Raw genomic sequence first — 24,159 nt, 5'->3', positions numbered from 1 at the left:
TGGAGCTGATGATGGATTCATGGAGGAAAATTAGCCTGATCGAGAAATCTTAATAGTATATTACATCTTCACTCAAAACTGAAGTAAAAACTTATGCTTATATACACTTAGGAGGTTAGGTGCATTGGAGCTGTAAATTTCTTTGATAGCTTTCATATTTCATAGACAAGATTTTAAAGCAGTGAGTGCACTGTTTGTTGGTGAATTCAGTTCATGTTTTGAGAGAATTGTTACTTGTGCCAAAGATTATAATACATAAAACCTATTGCAATTTCAGCATCAAATTTCAAAAAAGAGTTATACACGTAACTGGCTGATTGAGGGGAAATTTTAATACTTTTATTTGGATGGCATTTGGAGCAGAAGAATGCGATCTTTGAAATAAGAAATCCAAGATTTTAAACTGGTATAAAAAAATCAGTACTTTATAGTATTTGATTTTTTTTTTACTGACCAGTATTAATAAAAAGACTATTCAACATTATTTTTTAAAATATTTCTGTAAGAAAAATCACTTGAAAAACAAAAGAAAAACAAATACATATGTTTGTGTATGTATCTTTTCTCCTCTTTAGGGACCAATGTTTGTGCCAAAGATAATGGTGGATGTCAGCAACTCTGTCTTTATCGAGGAAATTCTCAGAGAACTTGCACTTGCGCCCATGGATATTTGGCAGAGGATGGAGTTACTTGCTTAAGGCATGAAGGTTATTTGCTGTATTCAGGGAGAACAATATTAAAAAGTATACATCTTTCTGATGAAACCAATTTAAATTCACCAATAAGGCCATATGAGAATCCACATTATTTCAAGAATGTCATAGCCTTGGCTTTTGACTATAATCAAAGAAGAAAAGGTACCAACCGGATATTTTACAGTGACGCACACTTTGGAAATATACAGCTTATTAAAGATAACTGGGAAGACAGACAAGTAATCGTTGAAAGTAAGTACAATAATTTTTAAAAAATAGTTTAGTGAAAATGAGTATCATTTGCGTTAGCAGAGAAATTGGAGTGGTAATTGCATGTAGCAATTACATTTTTTGAGTTTATGTCCAAGAATAATGTACCTATATTATCTGATCTGCCAAAAGTCAAAGAAGCAATTACTTCTTAGCATGTACAGTATGTATATTTTGATTATTAGTTTCTAATCATGGAACTTTCAATATATTTCTCATACAACCTCTTTTCTATGTGATTTTCATATATCCCCTACTTTTCCAATTTCACTATTCTTGAGGTCTGTCCTTTTCATTACTTTTAAAATGGCAAATTAGTTTATTAAATTAATAATAAAGTATTCAAGTAATATGGATTTAAAAATGAAATTTCTGCCTCATCATTGCAACATCAATTCCATATACTTATCCATAGCTGACAGCTGTCATGCATTCAGAAGATTTTTCATGTATGTGTGTATGTCATTTGTAATTACAAAATTGAATGATCCTCTATGCATTATTCAGCTGTTTTTTTAACTATCAAATATCTTGAAAAGCATTTATTTCAGTATATAAGGCTCTATCTCATTCTTTAGAAAGCCTATGCCTATTCTGTACTAAAGATAAACTAATTTATTTGACCATTTTCTTCTGATAAACATTTAAGTTGTTTCTAGTATTTCATCATTACCTACAATGTCACAATGAAAATTTGTGCATATAAATATGTTTATTTGCACATGTATTTCTTTAGCGTAGAATCATAGAAATATAATTGCAAAGTCAGTTGGTGTTTATTTTATTTTTTATAGCTGGACAAATTTCTGTCCAAAAAGACCATATCAGTTTATATTTTCATCAACTGTATGTGAAAAGGTTTATTGTCCCATACTTTTTCCAACAATAATTTCATAATTTATTGGCTATGACTATCTAATTTGTAAAAAAAAATGTCAGCTTATATTAGTATACCTGATAACTACTAAGATCCAGCACCTACTGTATGTTTACTCATATAAATGTAAATATAAATATGGTCAGACTTTTTATTGCACATTGCCACCCCATGCTATGCCTGCCATTCTGCTAGGCCAGTATTTGCATATTCAAATCTTACTCAGATTTTCTAAATTAGTTAAAACATATACTTGTATAAATATACATTCTCATTTCTTTATTCTCTAAGTACGGTTACCTACTTATTGATAATTTCATACCCACTTGTAAATTCCAGAACATGCCAACATGCCATTTTGGCTTGTGTGTGTGTGTGAGAGAGAGAGAGAGAGAGAAAGAGAAAGAGAGAGAGAGAGAGAAACAATGCAACTGTAACTGTACTGATCATAAAGTTTGGACATATTTGACTTTTATTGATTCAGTATATATCCATGAAGTTTAGATTATAATACTGTGGTCCTCCAGTTTTTCTAGACTGATACAATTTAGAGTTGGAAGTGCTTACATTATATCCACAATGTATGAATTTATTAATTAGTCCATAGACCTTTAGAAGCTACAGTTTCAGAAGAAACTCAAGTCAACAAACATTAAAATTCAGTAGAATCTACAAGATACTAGAGGACTAGAGAACAAAAATAATCTGTTTGGGGCAGGGTACAAGATGCCACTGACCTGAGTTGAGGAAATTTAAAGGGTCAATAGGAATCTATTAGTTGATTGGGCCAGATAGGGGAGGAGAAGAGGAAGAAGGATAATTCTAGACTTGTGGTCTTCAAGTTTGGTTTCCTGGGGTTCCCTGTTATGTGTTCAAGGAGTCTAAGAGTTATTTTTATGATAATACTAGATAATACCTTTTCCACGGTATTGACATTTGCGTTGATGGTGTAAAAGCAATAGTGACTAAACTGCTGGCAACTTAGTACTAATCAAGGCAATGGCACCCAACTGTCCTAGTAGTCATTGTATTTTTCACTGCCACTTAATAGCTGGGAAAGAACAGATACTACAATAGCTGGGAAAGAAAGAGCCAGTTGCACTTAAAGAACGTCCTTGAAGAGAGTGGAACATTTTTATTTTATTAAACCTTGATCCTTCAGTACACATCTCTTTAGTATTCTGTGTGATGAAATACATATAAGGCACTTTTGCTGCATTCTGAAGTGCAATGGTTGCCTGAAGGAAACCAAGTATTTGTGCGATTATTTGGGTTCATGTTTCTTTTATGGAACGCCATGTTTTACTTGAAAAATGAAGAACAGACAGACTATGGTTATTCAGACCTAGGTGTGTAGCAGACATTTTCTGAAGAATGAATACAATGAGTCTGTCACTACAAGGAAAATGACTGACAATATCTGCTGCAAATAATAGAAATCAAGCTTTCAAGTAAAAATTAGAATTCTGGAAGACTTGTATCAGGCACAGTAAACTTGGTAACTTTCCAATGCTTACAGGCTTTTCTGATGAGATGGGTAGTGATATTACTGAGGTGATTTTTGGGGGGTATTGCATAATGAAATGTGTCAACAGATATGCATAACTTAGGGAACCAATATTTTGCAAATGACGATAAAATCATGCATGGGTAAATGATCCATTCAAAGTGTAGGATAGACCAATGAATTTTAATGTAATAGGGTATGAAAAGTTCACCACTGTGGGTTCTGATTCTACATTGAAGCTAACCTTTAAGTAACTCTGCTTGTTATGTGTTGGTATAGTGTGAAAGAATATCCAGAATTATCTGAAAACTCTACTAAAACACTCCTCTCTCTTCCAACTTCATAGCCATGTGAGGCTAGATTTTCTTCACATGCTTCAATTAAAACAACATTACAGCTAGGATGAAGAAGTAGATGTGTGAATCCAGCTGTCTTCTAACAAACACTAAACAGATTTGTAAAACTATAAAACAATACTCTCTTCTCACTTAAAACAACACAGATATTTTCTTAGAAGATGCTAGTTATATTAATAGGCAATCAATTCATTTTTATTTTAAAAGAGTAATATATATTTAAAACAACATTTTTAGTTTAAATTTCTAATATGGTAAATAGCTATAGGCACAATTCACACAAAATTTCTCTCAAGTCCTCAATAATTTTTAAGAGTAAAATTTCTCAAATCAAGAAGTTTCCAAACTACTCTTCTAGAGCAAGGGCTCAGAAAATTTTGTACAAAGACATGAAGAAGCACAGGGTAGACAAAGAGTCGTATATTATTTGGTAGGATTAGAATGTGGGTTATGTGGCCTGAATCGGTGTGAGAAGAAGCTGGAGTTCTAGAGAGGCTCCAATAATAAGGATTTGATCTGCCAAGATAAGAAGTGTTTAAAAAAAAAAAAGATTTTATTGAGATGTAGTCACCCATTAAAAGTGCACAACTTAATAGTTTTTGTTATATTACATTATTAATTTTTTTAAAATGAGGTTATATATACAATGCATAAAATATAATACACATACAATAAATAAAATTAGCAATTTTAACTATTTTTTAATTGTACAATGCAGTGACATTAATTACATTCATAATATTATACAACCATCACAACTATTTCCAAAACATTTTTATCACTTCAAATAAAATTCTGTTTAAGCAATTATTCTCCATCCCCCGCTCCCCACAACCCTGGTAACCTCTGATGTGCTTTTTTTCTCTATGAATTTGCCTATTTTGGATATTGCATGTAAGAGGAATCATACAATATTTGACCTTTTGTGTGTGGCTTATTTCACTTAGCATAATATTTTCAAGGTTCATTCATGTTGTAGCACATATCAAAAGTTCATTCCCTCTTCCTCCCACCAAAAAAAGTTCATTCCCCTTTCTGTGGCTGAATAACATTCAATTTATGTATATACCACATTTTGTTTATCCATTCATCTGTTTATGGACACTTGGTTTCTTTCTACTTTTTCACTATTGTAAAAGTGCTGCAGTGAACATTGGTGTCCTAATATCCAAGATAAGTAGTTTTGGTTTTATTTAGTAGATAAAGGGAAAACACGACTGTTATAAGGTACACATATACTAGGATTTTTGTTTTATTGTGATCACTCTGGCTGTGTTGTGTTCAGGGAAGTTTAAAGGTCATGTCTGAAGGCAGAGATGACTTGGGAGTTGTTGCATTATTATAGATCCTGTTTCCACAGTGGTAAATTAAACTGAAAGCATATTAATTAAAGTATACATACAACCAAACCATTCTAATCCTCCCCACTAAAATCAAAGCAATTAAAACCACTAACACTTCAGTGGATGTATGTGTTAACTCACATGGAAGAAGTGAAATATGATAGCTAGGAGTTGGGAATCAGTCAAGTTCGGAGTCAAATCCCACTTTGTTATTTATTTCCTGTATACTGTCAATTTCCTCACCTACAAAATGGGAAACAAACTCATAATTTTTTTTTGGTGAAGATTTTATGAGAAAGGGTATGCAAGGAACATAAAAACAAGCATTGATTTTATTTAATTTAAAACTTTATATTACTGTATTTGTGACACATTTGTGGATAATTTTGGATAATTATCTCCTAAATTATTTTTAGAATATGTGTTAGAGTTGTTAAACAATCAGAAATAATTATAATAATTACAAATGTGGTAGTGTGTTAAGGTCAGACTAGAATTTAAAAATTAATTAAGATTAGTTTACATTGATAATTTACATAAACTTTTCTAAATACTCTCCTTATGCCACCCCACCCCTCCAAGAAGTTGCTAATTTGTTTAACCATTATAATCCTCTCTTGAAGTTTTGTAGGAGAATTTATAGTTTGATTTGCCAAACCAAAAATAAAAACAACAAATAAAGTAAAAAAGTACCCCCCCCCAAAAAAAATGAGTTACTGGCATACAAATAAATACAAATAAGATATAAAGTTCATTTTTGTCTTGGTATTCCATTTTAATAAATCTGGTACAACGCATTTCATCTCGTTACATATTTTACCACTTACCAACAAAAGTAATTCATGGAAATGTGATTAAGTACTTAAAGATACCAAGGAGATACCATAGAGCTGTAGCTGCCATGCAGGAAGAGCCAGGCTGAGGGAGCTTACCCTTCTCAGTTGCTGCTATGTCCCTCTGTGGGGTGAGCGGGGCTCAGAGCTCTGACCCAGCCCTCTTGTGGGTAGGTTACTGCAAGGAGGGCAGGACCTGGAGCTCTCCCTGGCCTGGTTACTGCTCACTCTGTTTCTGCTGGATGAGTAGGGCTCAGGATACCTACCCAGGCCCGCTACAGCTTGAGTGCTGTGCAGAAAGGGCGTGGCTGGGGCATTTGTCTGGTCTTGTAGCTTAGCCGCTCTGCAGGGAGGGCAGGGCTCAGGGTCCTCACCCTGTCCTTGCATCTTGTCTCCTTAGCTGAGGAAAGAGGGCAGAGTTCAAGAATCTCATCCCTCCCAGTTATGGCTTGGTGTCTGCATGGGGTTAATTGGCATGGGAGCTTGCCCAGGCTGGTTATACCACTGGGTAGGCAGAGCATGCCCTATAGTGCTAGCAGGCTAGAGGGAGAGCACCAAAAATGGTGCCTATCAGTTCCGTCACCAGCAAATTAGGATGAAATTTCAAAAGTGGCATCTGTCAGGGCTTCTGTCCCTGGATAAAGCCTACAAGTTCCTGTCTCTCCAGCTGCCACTTTAAAATTAGTAAGTCGGTCTCTCTCACTTACGGTCTAGGCAACTTTCAATCTGTTGCTTTGCCCAGGATCTCAGGGTGAGTGGGTTTTCTTGCAACCCCTTTAAGAGTCGGGTCTCCATTCCCTGTAATTCTATGATTTTCCTGATCTTAATCCCTATTGATTTTTAAAACCAGACATTTTGGGGGCTCATCTTTCTGGTGACAGCCCCCAGGGTCGGAGTTCCTGATGAAGGACATAGTTTCTTCACTCCTTCTGGGAGTGTTCTATATCTTGGGAATCACCATTGTGATTATGAGGTCACCACTGCTGAGTTAGGGTCCCAGGGGAGGTGGTGTCTCTGCCTCTCTTACTCTTCTCAATGCATTTTTTTTTTTTTTTGTGGAGGTGCTGTTCATCTAGTTCTCAGGTCCTTTTCAGAGAAAAATGGTTTCATATATAGTTGTAAATTTGTTGTGTCCCTGAGAGGAGGTAAGTTCAGGGTTTTCCTATACTGCCATCTTGAACCCTCTTCCTTTGTAATGCTTTTACATATGTATTTTTTTCAAGACTACTGGTGGCAATGCACCTTTCTTTTAAATTATATTGTACTGGAAATATCTTTTTCTTTTCCTTTAAGTGGGCTAGTTCCATATCCTTTTATAAGTGCCTAAAAATTCATTTGATTATGTTAATTTTTCTGTTTGCAATTTCAAAGGTAAAAAGGTCAGCTTTTAAAGTGTATTTATTTTTAATTTGCTTGGTATATATCATAAAGGCATTCTCAAAATGTGAGAATCTTATCTACTCACTTTTTTTCAGATTTTATAAAATAAATACTTTCAGACATATTTATTAGCTAACACAATTTTCAGATTACCTATTGAGATAATTGCAAATATTGGAAAGACATAAAGGAGCATTGCTTTATTATACATTGAAATTACTAAGATTAAAAAAAAGGTAAGAATAAAGAATGAACATTGTGCATAGGGAGTCAGCAAATGGTGAGGCAAGGGATAATGTTTATGCTCCAATGGAAGACACAGGATAACATCATCATCAAATTATGGAAAGCAGAGTCATGCTTAGTACAGAGGGAAAGAGAACATGGGATTTCCTCCTCATTAGGTTGTAGGCTGTGTGCTCAGTATGACTTCCATGAATTCATAGTTTGTTAAAATATCGGAGTCTCTCCAAGAAGATGGCCTGTGTCAAATTGGGGAGGAAACAATTTTTCCTGTACCCTTTTGGGTTTTGGTCAATGAAATGTGAATTAAACTGATAGAAAACAGCTTATCAGAAAAAGCACACAAAGTGTTCAATGTTAATTTTTTGCTGTACATGGAGGCCTTCATAGAAAAGAAGTGATAGACCATTTTAACAGAGGGTGATCAACTGTAGAGATGTAGCTAAACAAAAATAAAAACAAACAAACAAAAAAGAGTTTGGGTTCCTAGAGGAAGTAAATTGTGGGAAGAGAGGTATATGGGGAAACTAATGGAAGATAATGGTTGTTTAGTAGGATGTTGTTTATGTAGACTCATTTCAGTGCTATCTCCAACTCCAGTGATAGTGATTGCTCTTCTCTCTTTAGTATCCCTAGAGAGGGGACACCTTCACAAAGGAAAATTTATGACCTATTGTTAAGTAGATAGGGGCAGGGTAGAGAGGATTTCCTGCATCTGCTGTTTCTCAGTTGCCTTCAGTTTACAATAATCCTTATGTCTTAGTAGCATATTTTGGGGTGGCATATTCTGATCCCCTTCATAGGCATGATTGTCCTAAAATCTCTTACCCTATAGTATCGATCAAGACCAGATCCCTCCAGGGCACTGATGTAGCTGAATAAGAGATATTGAAACCACAGGTAGAAGCTACTTAATATGAGGAGCAGAAAAATTCATGAAGAACATTATTAGGGAAAGAAAAAAAAGAACTCTGAGTTATATGTAGAACATTCTACTGAAGTTCTGTAGGGAAAATATGAGGTGTGGTTCAGGTCTTGGAGGCAGAGAATTGACAAGGAGAACTCAGGAGTGTTCAGTTATCAGTGTTAGGATTATTCATAGATTCAGCGCTTCCCTGTTCTTCATCAATGTGTCAGAATAGCTGACAGTGATAGACGGAGTAGAAGGCAATGCGGTCAAATACTAACAGTTTTATGTTGAGAATCAGTCTTGAGATAGGAGGCTGAAAAGTTTTCTGCAAAGGTACTCAGGCTCAGGGGATTGCCCTAGTAGATCATGTTAGATGATCTGACAAGGATTCCGTTTGCAGAATCCGAAACTGCTGGATCATGTCAATGTGGCAGAGTTAAGGCCTTTGCTTATTATAAAACTTGAACTTTGAAACCAATGGTGGGCTCTCAAGTTGTTATAGTTAGTAAGTTTGATTAGGAATGGAGAGAAGGAATGAGAAGAAACTGGCAAGCTGATGCATCTGCCATAGGATAGAGCACTTACAAAGATACTAGGTGGATTTGGGAAATGGATAGTGATTCACATATGAATTAACATCCCCGTATGAGATCACTACCAAGTTAAGTCTCAGTAGGTGAGTGAGGGTGGAGGTAGTGAGATTAATAATCCCTGATCAGAGTCATTTCTGTATGAAATGTCAGTTTAAACTTAATTACATGTATTTTTTTTAATCCCTAGTCTAGGAGTTGAGAGATTGGTGTATATCAATTAGTTTTGATTGTATAATAAACCATCCCAGAATCCAGTGTCTTAAAACAACAACTGCTTATTTATCGCGCTATTCTATTGGTTGGCTGGTGGCTCTTCTGGTCTGTGTCAGTTCTTCAGATCTCTGGCAGCTTTGGATCAGATGGCAGCTGGATGGTCTCGGATGGCCTCCATCACGTCTGACAGTTGGCATGCTATATTCTGGATTACTGGGCCATGAGTCTCTCATCCAACAGGTTAGCTTGGGATGGTCAGATGGTTCTCAGAAATGAGAATATGCAAACATTTTACAAGCCATATGTACTAATGTCTCATTGGTCAAGGAAAATCACATGGCCAAGTTCAGATTCAGGGAATGGAGAAATAGACTCCCACTGATGGGTGGAACTACAAAGGGGCTGCACACATAAATGAAGGGGGAGAATTTGCAACTTCTATAATCAACACGGTTGTGGAAGTGATCATTAGCCTATCTCCAGAAGCTCCTAATTGATATGATGAAATTTGGCCTCGCTTTTTAAAACTCTTTTCTGTTTTATTTGTTATATAATGTTTCTTGACAATCAGTAGTGGACTAGGACAATAATATCTGGCTTTATCCATGAACTAGAAATCAATCTATCTTTGGTGGTGAAGAAATAAAATGAGACAAAAAAGGATTATCTAGTGGGGAAAAGATAAAACAAAACTATGGGTTAGTGGATTTAATGCCATTGAATTGATTCTGTCAACTTCAAGAGTATACACTTTTTTAGATTTAGCTCAAATGGTGCTGAATTTTTCTTTCAAGTCCCTTGTGATTAGCTGCTATTAAGCCACTTTAATTGTCCCACATCTCTGTGTATGCAATGTGACTTAAAAAATTTTTGTTTTTCTTTGTACTTTTGACTTGAATGAGAAAGTTGTAAATGGTAACTAACGGGGAAAAATCTGTGATGTAGCGTTAGAAGAGGCATTTTTCATAGGAAGCAATAAAAGAAAGTATACATATTAGAACTTTTTTTTTCCTTTTGAGAGATTTATGGCATGAATTCAGCAGATGAAATCAATGTACTGTGAATTATGAGTAAGTCTTTGAGGGGCTGTTGATGAATTCAAAATTCCTAGGAAAGCAGTAGAGCACCTGCGGAAATAGGCAAGGGCACAAGTGAATCCAGGGTTCCTCTTGAGAGATTATAATTTGTAGGAGTGAAGTTGCCTGTAATTGTTTGAAAGGGAAGACATTTCAATTTCATGTACCCATTAAAATGTGCTCAGTTTTTTTTTTTTTTTGGCTTATAATACAAAAATAAGCAAAGTTTACCAGAAATCAACTACTATTTGCATATTCAACTTGCTATTCTGAGCTTTTTAGTATAGCATATCTGGTTAAAAATGTTGAAAGAGAGAATGTTAAGAGAATTTATACTAAAACAAACCCTTACGTGAATCTAAGTTTCTTAGGGAAGAAATTCATGCACAGATTTTTTTCTTATTTGAATTTTAATTATATAGCTTTTAAAATGACATAAGTAAAAATACATAAATTGCAAAATTTTTTGTACTTAGCCTTATTTGCAACACCCACTATAACATAGTATATGGCTTAGATTATCACTCTTGCAGAATAGCAGACTCAATAATACTTCATGCCATATTCAAATGAATGTTTCTGTTGCAAATCTCATTAACTTTTTAATATTTCTACAAAGTAGAATTTGCAATGTGTAGTTCTATGTTTTATTGACATGTTGATAAAGCTAACCAATACTCTCCTCCAACCACGTACTTCAGTTCCTTTCCATCTCCTTAAGCAATTTACACCCGATGGTCTTTCTTCTTTTGCTTTCCTCTTAGACAATCTTTTTTGACAACCACAGCATTTTTATTGATGCCTTAGCACACTTAACAATCTCCCCACAATTTTTGATAACACTTTTTGACTCTTGTTCTCTGTTTTCACTTTCCATTATTGCTTGATGACAGCCTGGGTCTGATCGCTTCTGGGATTTAGTGGTTCTTCTCTCTGAACACAGTCTGATTACACTATATCCAGCCTATTCTAACATGCTCACACCATTTTTGTCTCATGAACATACCGTATTCTTTTTAAAATTTTTTTTGTAATGTACTTGTTTTTATTGTGGTAAAATTCACATAACATGCAATTTATCACTTTAACATAACATACAATTTACCACTTTAACATATAATGTATTATTGGTTTCAGAGGTACAGGTCTGTGATTCATCAGTCTTATATAATACCCAGGGCTCATTACATCACATACCTGAATGTCCATCACCCAATTACCCCATCCCTCCACACCCCTCTCCTCCAGCAACCCTCAGTTTGTTTCCTATGATTGTCTCCCTCTCTGGTTTCATCTTGTTTTATTTTTCCCTTATTCTTTTTTACAACTCCACATCTGTACTCATGCTGATAAACTAAAATGGGAGAGATTTTATAGACTTTCAAATGGTCTTTATTTTTGGGGATCTTTATAATTCAACTCAAATCCCTCCATACAATTAAGCAATTCAGATTTTTTTTTTTTTCCTAGAACTGCAGCCCATAGTGGTCTCCTTCTTTTGAAAAACATTTAGGACTTGTCAGGTGTCCTTACCACCTCCTTAGTTGTTACCCTATGTCTTTCCTTTGTTTCATTCTTGTCTATATGATTTCCCCCCAAAATGTCAAGTTCTCCTAGGAAGGGTCTGTTGCATATACTCTTTTCTACACCCCTTATAATCTATAATCACTTGGTAGATAATAAAAATAACTAGCTTTATTACAGATTGGTTATGTGTTAGCCATATAATTAGGTTGTTAGAGGACTTGCCTTAAAGCTTCATTTGCAGAGTAAAAGGGATTCCTTGGCTTCAATTGCTTGCCTGGTTGGACTTGTGATTAGCAAGGGGAGGGAGATTGGAGACATTAAGTTTTGATGAGAAAGTAGGAGAGGCAGTATAGAATATTGGTTAAAAGCAGATTCTAGAGCCAGAACATCTAGGTGGATCCAGCCTAGCCCCTTCCTTGCTTTTCACCACTTTCAAGCTGTGTCTTTGGGTAATCATGTACCTCTTCATGCCTCAGTGTTCTCTTTCAGAAATAACAATAATGCTAGTAGCAATCTCAGAGGGTTGATGAGATTCAGTGAGTTAATATATGTTGGTTAGAACAGCGCCTAGTGTTTAGTCAGCACCCAATTAGCATAAAACCTTATGAGTGTTTACCTTCATTCTTCTTAACTGATTCATTTTTTTATTTTTTTTTTAAGATTTTATTTATTTATTTGAGACAGAGAGAATGAGAGACAGAGAGCATGAGAGGGAGGAGGGTCAGAGGAGGGTCAGAGGGAGAAGCAGACTCCCTGCTGAGCAGGGAGCCCGATGCGGGACTCGATCCCGGGACTCCAGGATCATGACCTGAGCCGAAGGCAGTCGCCCAACCAACTGAGCCACCCAGGCGCCCTGATTCATTTTTTTAAAGCTTTATTATTATAAATTAGTAGAATCTGGCCAGCATGCAAAATGGCCATGGTGGTATACAGAGATTTCAAAGAACAGAGGTGATTTCTCCCTTCAAAGTCTCAAATGCTGTGAATGAAGAAAGTAGAAGGTCACCTCAGTGGGTGAAAAGGATGTCTGGCTCCATAGTTCTTCTATCACCTTACAGCATTTACTGAGCTTATACACTTGACTGTTGCATGTTCTCGACCTTGTCAGAGTTTTTCTTAGAATTACATGACAGAAGGTACTTGTGCTATAGCAATAGAGTATACTTATGTGAGTAGCAAAAGTACTACTTTTGGGGGGAGAGATAAAAAAAATAGAAAGTGATATATTCAAGATGACAGAATGAGTTTCTATTGTTAGAAGCATTTGATTTTCCAAAGATTCAAATACTTCTCTGTCTCCCACCCTTTGCAACTTGAGGACTGCTGGTAACTTATGTTTGGTTGAGTGCCAAGACAAATCAAACCTGAAAAACAAAAAATAAAGAGGAATGTTGGTAAATATAAATATGCATCAGATATACAAGAATGCCTATATTGTATAATAAAGCGTATTTTCATAAGTTCCTTTTGTCTTCCCCCTTCTGAACCTGCAAGATAGTGTTGCTTAGAAACCTATATGTGAAAAGTGATGGCTGAAGAACAGAATTTATAATTAATCTATGAAAGTCTGAAATGGCAAAACCTTTGTAGAGTGTAAAGTTTTATGTTTTTGCTATATTCACAAAACCCTGGGATTTGAATGGGCTAGACATGGGGTCAGAATTGACAAGGCAGGTCATCTGATGGTAACCTGCATGCTTGGGAGGACAGGGGTACTTAAGTCTGGAACAGCTGGTATCTGTAAAAATGCCTGTTAGTTGCACCTAGTAGTTTTGTGGATAATAAGGGAGAATGAGATTAATTTAATCCACATTTGAAAGACATCTACAATAACCTTCCTACTCTGACAGTGTTAAGCAGAGAACAGTGTTCAGTGAGAAAATGAACATTTGTTTCAGAATTAATATAAAAAAAGCATAATTTCCCAAGTAATTTTTTACCAGGATGGCATGAACTGTGTATTTTTACAAAGAAGTCAAATTTGATAATTGATTAAATACCTCTTATATAACATTAGACATTTATTTATAACTTATTTTGTAAATTCTATAACATTTTCCTCACCCTGTGATTTACCTGCATTGCCATTTTAAAAATATACTCACAGTGCAAGGGAGCAAATTGGAAAGTAGCATAATTTCAGACTGATATCTACATTAGCACATTACATAACACAATCTGTCATTCTGAAGAGATATTAATGCCAAATGGGTTATTTAAGCTATAGGAAGTATAAAGCAATGCATAAGTTTTCTACGTACTCTAAGGCAGGGTTTTCTTTCTATATAATTTCATATATGAACTACACAGAGATAGGGAGGATAAATCTTTATTTTCTGAAATATATATCCAAATTAAACCATTCTCTTAGATTTATTAATTGTCAACTCTGCTAGATACATTTGAATGTTCTGTTTCCTGACCTATATTTCACTTGGTTAACTTGGGTTCGCATTTAGGTTTCAGTTTAACTTTTCCTCAATACCCACATGATACACACACACACACGCACACACACACACGCACATGCACACACACACACACATACACGTTCGTCTCAATCTAGATATAAGCATGTCTTTCACGGTTTCCACAATATGCAACTAGCCTTATTATAATACTGTTATTTTCTTTTTACTGAAATAGCTTCTTTGTTGCATTAGAGCAGACACTGTACCTTGCACACGGGTATACCTCTACTCCAGCCTGTTGTAGACCCGCCGCACACTGTGTTGACTGCTCTTGCAAAAGCCTTTTGGGGCACTCTGACACTGGCTATAGAGTGCTGGGACTTAATAAGCAATCAGTGCATATTCACCAAAGAAAGGAGTCATGCTGTCTGAAAATCAAAATTCTTACCTTCGTGGAATTAACAAGGTAGTAGGGAAAATTTTATCAGTAGAAACAACAAGTTAGTATGACACAAGGGTGGTATGAGTCTAACCAGGATTTTGATGGGCACTCAGAGTAAACTGAAATCTCTGCCAGTTAGAATGATAAACGGGACTTTGTGGAGTAGATGGTCTACACTGACAGTTTTGTTGCATTATCACTCTGATCAATAACCATAAGGGGAAATCAATGACTTTTGCTTATGCATCAGGTTATTCATATTTTCTGAGAATAATATTAAGACAACAAACATTTATCTTACTTCAAAATCATCTGGTTACAGATGGTTTCTTAAAATAGAAGTAATTTAATAGGGCTTACAGTTATGTCCACCTATGCCATTCTTGTTTTCCCTGAGTAAAACGTTTCTCAGACATAGCATATGAATTGAATCTACACGACTGTTTACCTTACTTGGTGAGTACACAGTAAGTTCTCCTTTTTTCTTTATTATTGAGGTCCTTGCAAAAGTGATTGGTTTGGTAGTAAAGCTGGAAATGAATTTAGTGTCTGGATTTGAACCATCCTAAGAAAAGATGAGCTTTGCCTAAACTTAATATTTTCTTATCTTTAACTGAGACTGAATCACAGTTAGTTGTCAAGTAGTATAATAACTTTTGCACAAGATAATATTGCAATCTGAAATTATCACCTCCCCATAGACCATAATGTTAAATTATCATTTTTATTCTTGCCTTATTTAATTCAATTTGTCAAATATTCTTTTAGTACCTACCAAGAACAGAGTCTGCTTAGTCTCATTTGAAATGAAATATTAAAGGTTCTATCATTTCATAAGTAATAGAATTTTTTTCTTACTTGCACTCTACTCTTTAGCACAGGGGCTTTACATCAGTTTGAGAAATCCATGGAAATCATATTTATTTCTTCATAGAAAATACTAGAGTGCTTTATTTCACTGATATGAAAGTACCCTTTATTAACATGAGCTGTTACTCTTTTGAATTTAGGTGTGAGTAACTTAATAGATGATGCTTAATTATTGATTTTATCTTTTGCTTTAATTTTATTTCATTTGTTCCAAAGACATTTATTATGCATTTAATATATGCTAAGTATTTTATGGGAACATGAAATTCCATGTTTCTTCAACACTCCTCATTTGGAAAATCAGAAATAATGCAATTTATATATAATAACCCTCGCAAAAATTGTTGGCATTGAAACATGAGCCATAAACACAATATATCTTCTCTTTGGTAGCCATCATGAATGAGGTAACATTTTGATGAAGAATGCTAGAATGCTGACAGAGCGATTTTATGGAGTCATATTTTCTCATGACTTATGCCCCATGTAGCTTAGCTTTACACATGTATTTCATGCATTGCTGCCATTTAAGTTCCATAAAAGCAGTAGTGGCATTTGCATGATTGTGGGAGTTTTAATATTTCCTGTTAAAGAGTACAAATCATATTTAAATGTTCAAATATGATATTCTAATACTTCCTTACTCATTGCCTTTACAAAATCAGGTTCTTAGAGATTTTCTTATTCATTTTGGTGATCAAGACACAGGTCACATAATTCAGTCCTCATAATCATTTTGTTCATTGACATCTAAAAATATTTGGTAAGGTATTATTCTGTTAAGATTAAAAGCATGGGCTTTCAGGGCACCTGGGTGGCTCAGTTGGTTAAGTATCTGACTTCAGCTCAGGTCATGATTTCAGGGTCCTGGGATCAGCCCTGAGTCTGGCTCCACACTCAGCGGGGAGTCTGCTTGTCTTTCACCCTCTCCCTCTGCCCCTCCCTGCCCAGCTCCTGCGCGCACTCTCTCTCTCAAATAAATAAATAAAAAATCTTTAAAAAGAAAAAAAAAATCATGGGCTTTCAAAAAAGTGAGACTTGGATTCAAGTCCAGCCAGTTCTGTTCACCATTATAATATAGTCAGTTTAAGCCTTAACTGAAAATTAGGGAAAATACTAGCATCAGCTAGCAGTTTGTATGAGGGTGAATGAAAAGAATGACAATAGAATGCTTACCCACAGTGCCTGGTTCAAACTATTCCTGTCAAGAACCAGCAGTTTTTTATTATAAAGGTGAATCTTTGATTGTAAAGTGAAACTTAAGTCTTAACTCTGTCTGAAGCAACCACTGGAGAAAGTTTATTGCTGCTTTGACAAAGTCATAATGTGGAAGGGTTGCTGACTTAATTTTTTTTCCTTGATTCCTGAAACACTAAATGTGCTAATTATTTCTAATTTCATTCTCTTATTAGTAAAGAAAAATGAATATCAATGCATCAAAGCTCATCATTATTCATTCATTTTTATTCCAAAATGCTGAAGATGCTGAGGAAAATGATAGCCTCAAACCTGCTCTTGAAGTAACTCCACTCTGGTTCCGACCAGACAGATAAAAAAATTTAAGATTCTTTTAATGATGTTTGTTATTAATGGCTCTTTGGGACCATAAGTTAGATAAATAAAAATTACCTACTTTTTAAAAACAGTATTAACTAGGGGCACCTGGGTGGCTCAGTCCGTTAAACGTCTGACTTTGGTTCAGGTGATGATCTCAGGGTCCTGGAATTGAACCCCATGTCTGGCTCCCTGCTCACCAGGAAGTCGGCTTGTCCCTCTCCCTCTTCCCCTCCACATCCTCATGCTCTGTTTCTGTCTCTCTCCCTCGAAAAATAAATAAAATCTTTTAAAAAAAGTTTTAACTAAAACTATTTTTTTAAAATTCAAATCTCGTATACATCAGACTAAATTTCTTCACCTTTTCTCAATCTGAAATTATAACTATTTAATTGCAAAGAACCAAAATTGTAATGAAAACAGCAAATTTACATTTTGAGGGGTAAGGGTCAAAATGTCTGCTTTTATGTCAGTGCATGCCTTGCAATCTTGTGAAAGAGTCTGTTGGAAAACAATACAGTTAACTCTTGAACAACAGGGGTTTGAACTGCACAGATTCACTTATACATAGAATTTTTAAAATAAATACAGTATTACAAATGTACTTTCTCTTCCTTGTGATTTCCTTAATGACATCTTTTATCTAGTGTCTTTATTGTAAGAATGCCAGTATATAATGTATATAACATACAAAACATGTTATCAACTGTTTATGTTATTGGTAAGGCTTTTGGTCAACAGTAGGTTATTAGTATTTAAATTTTGGGGGGAGTCAAAAGTTATATGCAGATTTTTGACTCTGCAGCGGGTTGGTACCCGTAACTCCACCCTTGCTCAATGATCCACATAAATGATAATTAAGGGAGTGATTTTTAAAAGTTTCCTAAATCGTGGAGTTTAAAAGTAACATTTATGAATCAGTGGTCAGATTTTGACAATAGGATTATCCAAGAAATGATTCACATTTTTAAAACACTTGTTTTTGAGACCAATAGATTGGAGGTATTTTTCTTACCAGTAGCAAGAGAAATACACATTGTATTCTTACGTATTTTAGCTAGGGCTTAATTAAGATATGATTACCCACTATGAGAGGTAAATTATACACCTACTCATTTACCTGAAATAAATTAGCTATACTAGATTAAGAAAACGTTCAAATTTGTGAACCCTGGAATAACTCCCACCGAGAAATGTTCCAACAGAGCACCTGCTGTGGTTCATGTGAAAACATGGCCTTACCCCTAAGCTTCATGGGCTTTTCTTATCAAAGACTAAGTTTATTGTATTCTACATTTCCTACTGTCATTTCTCACAACTTGACTTAAAAAGGAAAACAGCTTCTCTGTATTTTTATTTGTTTTAAATCAAAAAGGCTAATTTATCTTAGAGATAGAGACATTGAAGTGACAATCTATAATCAGAGCTGACTACTGACCTCACACTTACCTAATTTTTAAATACCTTTTTAGGCAATAAAATTATATTTCATTAAACCTTGTCATAAGTGAAAATTATTTGATAAATTTAAGCATATTATTAAGATGACATAAACCTAATTTGTAATCATATAACTTGATCAAATGTACTTTATAGAGGCAATGTTTATTCTGTCACATCTTTCTATGTTGAATTATTTATTCTTTTTAGCATATATTCTCTCATCAGCAATGTATGATATGTTAAGCAAATCAGTGTAATTTAATTGCCACTTTACTCTTACTAGTAACCCTTTTCTTTTAAAATATAGTTTATAAAAAGAAGATAGTTTAATGTATCAACTTGAGTAGACAATAGTTCCTAGTTATTCAGTCAAAAAATAATCTAGTTGTGGCACCTGGGTGGCTCAGTCGGCTAAGCAGCTGCCTTCGGCTCAGGTCATGTTCCTGGGATCCTGGGATCGAGCCCTGCTAAGTGGGGAGTCAGCTTGTCCCTCTCCCTTTGCCCCTCTCCTTGCTCATGCTTTCTCTCCCTCTCTCTCTCCCTCAAATAAATAAGTAAAATCTTAAAAAAAAATAATCTAGCTGTCCCTGTGGAGGTGTTTTGTAGAAGTGACTAAATATACTTTCAAATGGGGCGCCTGGGTGGCTCAGTCGTTAAGCGTCTGCCTTCAGCTCAGGTCATGATCCCAGGGTCCTGGGATTGAGCCCCGCATTGGGCTCCCCACTCTGCGGGAAGCCTACTTCTCCCTCTCCCACTCCCCCTGCTTGTGTTCTCTCTCTCGCTGTCTCTCTCTGTCAAATAAATAAATAAAATCTTTAAAAAAAATAATAAAAAATAAATATACATTCAAATGACTAAATAAGAGAGATTGTGGTAGGTCATCTGGGTGGGCCCAATGACATCACAAGAATCCTTATTTAAAAAAAAAAAAAGACAGGATGGTCCGAAGGCAGAGAGAGAAGGTAATGTGGTAATAGAAGCAGAGATTAAAGCAATGTGGCCCCAAGGCAAGGAGTGCCATCTGTTTTTAAGAGCTGGAAGATACAAAGAACAGATTATCCTCTATAGCCTCTAGAAAGCAGCAGCTCTGTCGACCCCTTGACTGTAAGGCTGATTTTGGACTTCTGACCTACAGAATTGTGAAATGATAAATTTGTATTGTTTAAAACCACTACATTTGTGGTGATTTGTTACAGCAGCAAGGAAGCAAATGCAGATTTTGTTGCCTGAAAGTGTGATCATGCTATAAAAAAATACCAAAACATGTGGAATTGGTTTTGTAATTGGGTAATGGGTAGAAGCTGGAAGAATTTTGAGGACAATAATAGAAAAAGCGTACATTGTCTTGAATAGACTGCTGCTAGATATATGGATGTTAAGGACTCTGCTAATGAATAAGTACATAGAGAAAGTGAGGAGTACGGTCAAAACAAAACAAAACAAAACTATGTTGTCATAGAGAATACTTAAATCATCATATCCAAACTGTTAGATACGGACGTTAAGAGTGCTATTAGTGAGGGCTCAGAAGGAAATGAAGAACATGTTATTAGGAAAAGTTATATAGAAAATAGAAAACCGGTATATAGAAAACATCGTAAGCAATGAACTTGGATATTTATCTGAAAATGTTTCTAAGCAAAATGTTAAAGCTGTGCCTGGTTTCTTCTTTCTGCGTATATAGTAACCCCCCCCCCCCAAAAAAAAAGAGAGAGAAAGATAACTTAAGGGAAGAATTATAAAGCAAAATAGAAATAGGACTTGATGATTTGGAAAATTCACAGCCTATCCAGACTGTAAATGACACAAAAATTCACTGTCAGGGAAGTATTCCAAAACCAAGGGGTATGGCTGGACAGTCCCTTGTTGGTGCCTCAGAAGGAACAAAAGGTAATGATATTCCATCATGTGGAGGGCTCTGAAGAGACTGGTCACATGCCTTATAGATCCCTTTTGCCATCTCATTAGAAACCAAAAATGTGATAAAATTATTTTGGAAATAACTGTTGAGGAGCATCTTGTCTGATGGGGCAAATTTCCTAACATACATAGAACTACAAGGTTTTTGAGAATATTAGCAGAAACATCACTGGCTTATACTGAAAGGGACATAGAGAGGAGAAAATAAAAGAAAGCTTTCAGACCCAGACTTGCAAAATTCTATAGACAAGAAACAGATTGGTAATTCTATTCATTTACAAATACATGAAAAAGGAAAGAGACTCAGAGGGCAGAGTTGAAGTCATGGAGTGCAGCACCTTACGCCACAGAGGATTTTTCCCAAGCCTTGAAAACTAATGGAGCTTACTTTGCTGGATTTCAGAATTGCTTGGGACTGGTGACTCATTTTATCCTTCCATTTTCTTCCTTTTTGAGTGAGAATATCTAGAACTGGCATCCCATGCTTGTTCTATCATTGTATTTTGAGAACAGGTAACTTATTATCTAGGTTCATAGGTCTACAAATGGAAAGGAATTTTGTACCAAGATGGATCATACCCAGGATTTCAAACATACCTGATGTAGATGATTAAATTTCAGATTTTTGAATGGATGAGACGTCGATAAGATTTTAGACTTGAACTGATTCTGTCACCTTGTTGAGACTTTTGGTGATCTTGGGGTGGGACGAATTCATTTTGCCTGTGGTGTGGATGTGAATCTTTGAGAGCCAGGGACAATTGTGTTAAGATGAATAGTGGCCTCCAAAGATGTCCATGTTTTAAACCCTGAAACCTGTGTATCTGTTACTTCGCATGGTAAAAGGGACTTTGAAAGTGTGATTAGGGTAAAGTTTACCCACTGGATTATTCCAGTGGGCCTAATGTAATCATGAGGGTCCTTATGAGACAGAGACAGAAGGATTGGAATTAGAAAGGATACAGAGATGGAAGTGGAGGTTGTAGTGATGCACTTGGAAGATGGAGGAAGAGACCATGGAATGTAGGTGGCCCCTAGAAGCTGGAAAAGACAAGGAAACAGATTCTTCTTAGAGAAATTTTCTCCCAAAGAAATTCGGGACTCTTTACACTTGAATTTTAGTCCAGTGATAAAGATTTTAGACTTCTGACCTCTAGAGATGTAATATGAAAAATTTGTGTTGTTTTAAGCCACGCAATGTGTGATAATTTGCTACCACCTCAATAGGAAACACATTACCAATTTATGCAACTTTCTAAGAGTTGTATAATTCTAAAAGCCTTGCTATAAAAAACAGCAGGCCTGAGCTATACTCCTTTACCATAGGCAGCTACTTTAAACTATTTTATTGAATTATTTACTTGCTTTCATATCTAAATAATATAATAATATAATTAAATTTTTAGTTCCTAAGTCTGTAGCTTTAAGCATTATGTATTGGCTTGAGGCATTATCTATTGACTTCCTATTCCCATTTCCAATCCCCTTATCATCACCCTAATGTATTATGTCCTAACTTTGGATAGACACATTCTACATAAAGGTAATTTAGGGATAAACCTTTACCATCATCCTAGGGATTCTCTTTGTCTTGCTTTTGTACTGTACCTCTCTTACAGTTCCTGTATCTTAAATTTTATTTTCTCAAGAATTACTCCATAGTTTTATCAAAGTATCCTAAGAAAGGATGAATGGTAGATAAAATTTTTGAGATCTTACATACAAGTGTACCTTGGAGGTGTTGTGGCTTCAGTTCCAGACCACTGCAGTAAAAAATATTGCAATAGAGTGAGTTAAATGAAATTTTTGGCTTCCCAGTGTGTATAAAAGTTACCTTTGCGATATACTATTGATACTATTAAGTGTGCAATACCATAGTGCCTAAGAAAACAATGTACATACCTTAATTTAAAAATACTTCACTGCCAAAAAAAATGGCTAACCATCATCTGAACTTTAATGAGTTGTAATCTTTTTGCTGGTAGAATTTCTTGCCTTGATGCCTATGGCTGCTGAGTGATCAGGGTAGTGGTTACTGAAGTTTGGGGTGTCTGTGGCAGTTTCTTAAATAAGATAGTAATGAAGTTTGCTGTGTTGATGGGCTTTTTTCCCCCACAAATGATTTCTTTGTACCATGTGGTGCTGTTTGATAGCTCTTTACCTACAGTAGAACAGAACTTCTTTCACAATCCATGTCAGTCCTCTCAAACCCTGCTGGTGCTTTATCAACTAAGTTTATATCATATTCTAAATCCTTTGTTGTCTGGGGCACCTGGGTGGCATAGTAGGGTAAACGTCTGCCTTGGGCTGAGGTCATGATCTCAGAATCCTGGGATAGAGCCCCATGTCAGGGTCCCTGCTCAGCAGGGAGTCTGCTTCTCCCTCTCCCAGTCCCCCTCTCCCTGCTCATGCTCTCTGTCTCTGTCTCTATCTCTCTTTCTCAAATAAATAAAATCTTTCAAAATAAATAAATAAATCCCTTGTTGTCTTTTCAACAGTCTTCATAGCATCTTCACCAGGAGGGGATTCCATCTCAAAAAGCCACTTGCTTTGCTCATCCATAAGAAGCACCTCCTCATCCGTTAAAGTTTTATTATGAAATTGCAGCAATTCATCACATCTTCAGGCTCCACTTCTAATTCTAGTTCTCTTGCTGTTTCCACCACATCTACAGTCACTTCCTCCACTTCAGAAATGTATTTCTTAAATAACAGTACTTGAAAGTCAAGCTTATTCCTTGATCCATGGGCTGCAGGATGGATGTTATGTTAGCAGGTATGAGAACATTAAACCCGTACGTCATCAGAGCTTTTGGATGACCAGATACATTGTGAATGAGCAGTAATATTTTGAAAGGAGTCTGTTTTTCTGAGTGGGAGGTCTCAACAGTAGGCTTACAATATTCAGTAAACCATGTTGTAAACAGATGTGTTGTCATCCAGGCTTTGTTCTTCCATTTATAGAGTACAGGCCGAGTAGATTTAACATAATTCTTAAGGGCCCTAGGAATTCTCAGAATGCTAAATGGACATTGGCTTCAAACTAAAGTCAACAGCTACAATCGCTCCCAGTAAGAGAGTTAGCCTGTCCTTTGATGCTTTGAAGCCAGGAACTGATTTTTCCTCTCTAGTTATGAAGGTCCTAGAAGGTCCTAGACATCTTCTACTACATGGCTATTGGGCTTAGTTTGAAAATCTGTTGTGTAGCGTAGCTGCCTTCATTAATGATCTTAGCTGGATCTTCTGGACAACTTGCTGTTGTAACTTCTACATCAGCACCTGTTCACCTTGCCCTTTTATGTAATGGAGGCAGCTTGCCTTAAACCTCATGAACCAACCTCTGCTAGCTTCCAGCTATTTTTTTTGTCAGTTTTCTCATCTCTCTCAGCATTTATAGAATTGAGGAGATTTAGGGCCTTGCCTTAGATTAGGTTTGGGTTTAAGGGAATGTTGTGGCTGGTTTGATATTCTATCCAGTTCAGCAATCAGGATGTTTTGCTTTCTCATCATCTGTGTGTTCACTGGAGTATAGCTTTTTTTTTTTCTTTTTTCTCTTTCTTTTCTTTTCTTTCTTTCTTTCTTTCTTTCTTTCTTTCTTTCTTTCTTTCTTTCTTTCTTTCTTTCTTTCTTCTTTCTTTCTTTCTTTCTTCCTTTCTTTCTTTCTTTCTTTCTTTCTTTCTTTCTTTCTTTCTTTCTT

At 35.7% G+C, this 24,159-nt stretch overlaps 1 protein-coding gene across 1 annotated transcript in view; it reads left to right on the top strand.

Annotated features, from left to right (window-relative positions):
* Nucleotides 1-24,159, top strand: part of LRP1B (LDL receptor related protein 1B) — a 1,499,204-nt gene that overhangs the window by 1,037,098 nt on the left and 437,947 nt on the right. Inside the window, exon 41 of the mRNA XM_044913608.1 lies at nt 576-947. Within this exon, the coding sequence (XP_044769543.1) occupies nt 576-947 (372 nt within the window). The remainder of the gene's footprint in view (nt 1-575; nt 948-24,159) is intronic.

Source organism: Neomonachus schauinslandi, chromosome 3 (assembly GCF_002201575.2).
Source record: "Neomonachus schauinslandi chromosome 3, ASM220157v2, whole genome shotgun sequence".
In the NCBI taxonomy this organism is placed as follows: Eukaryota; Metazoa; Chordata; class Mammalia; order Carnivora; family Phocidae; genus Neomonachus; species Neomonachus schauinslandi.
The sequence above is the reverse complement of the archived record's forward strand: the minus strand, read 5'-3'. Positions and strand labels throughout refer to the sequence as shown.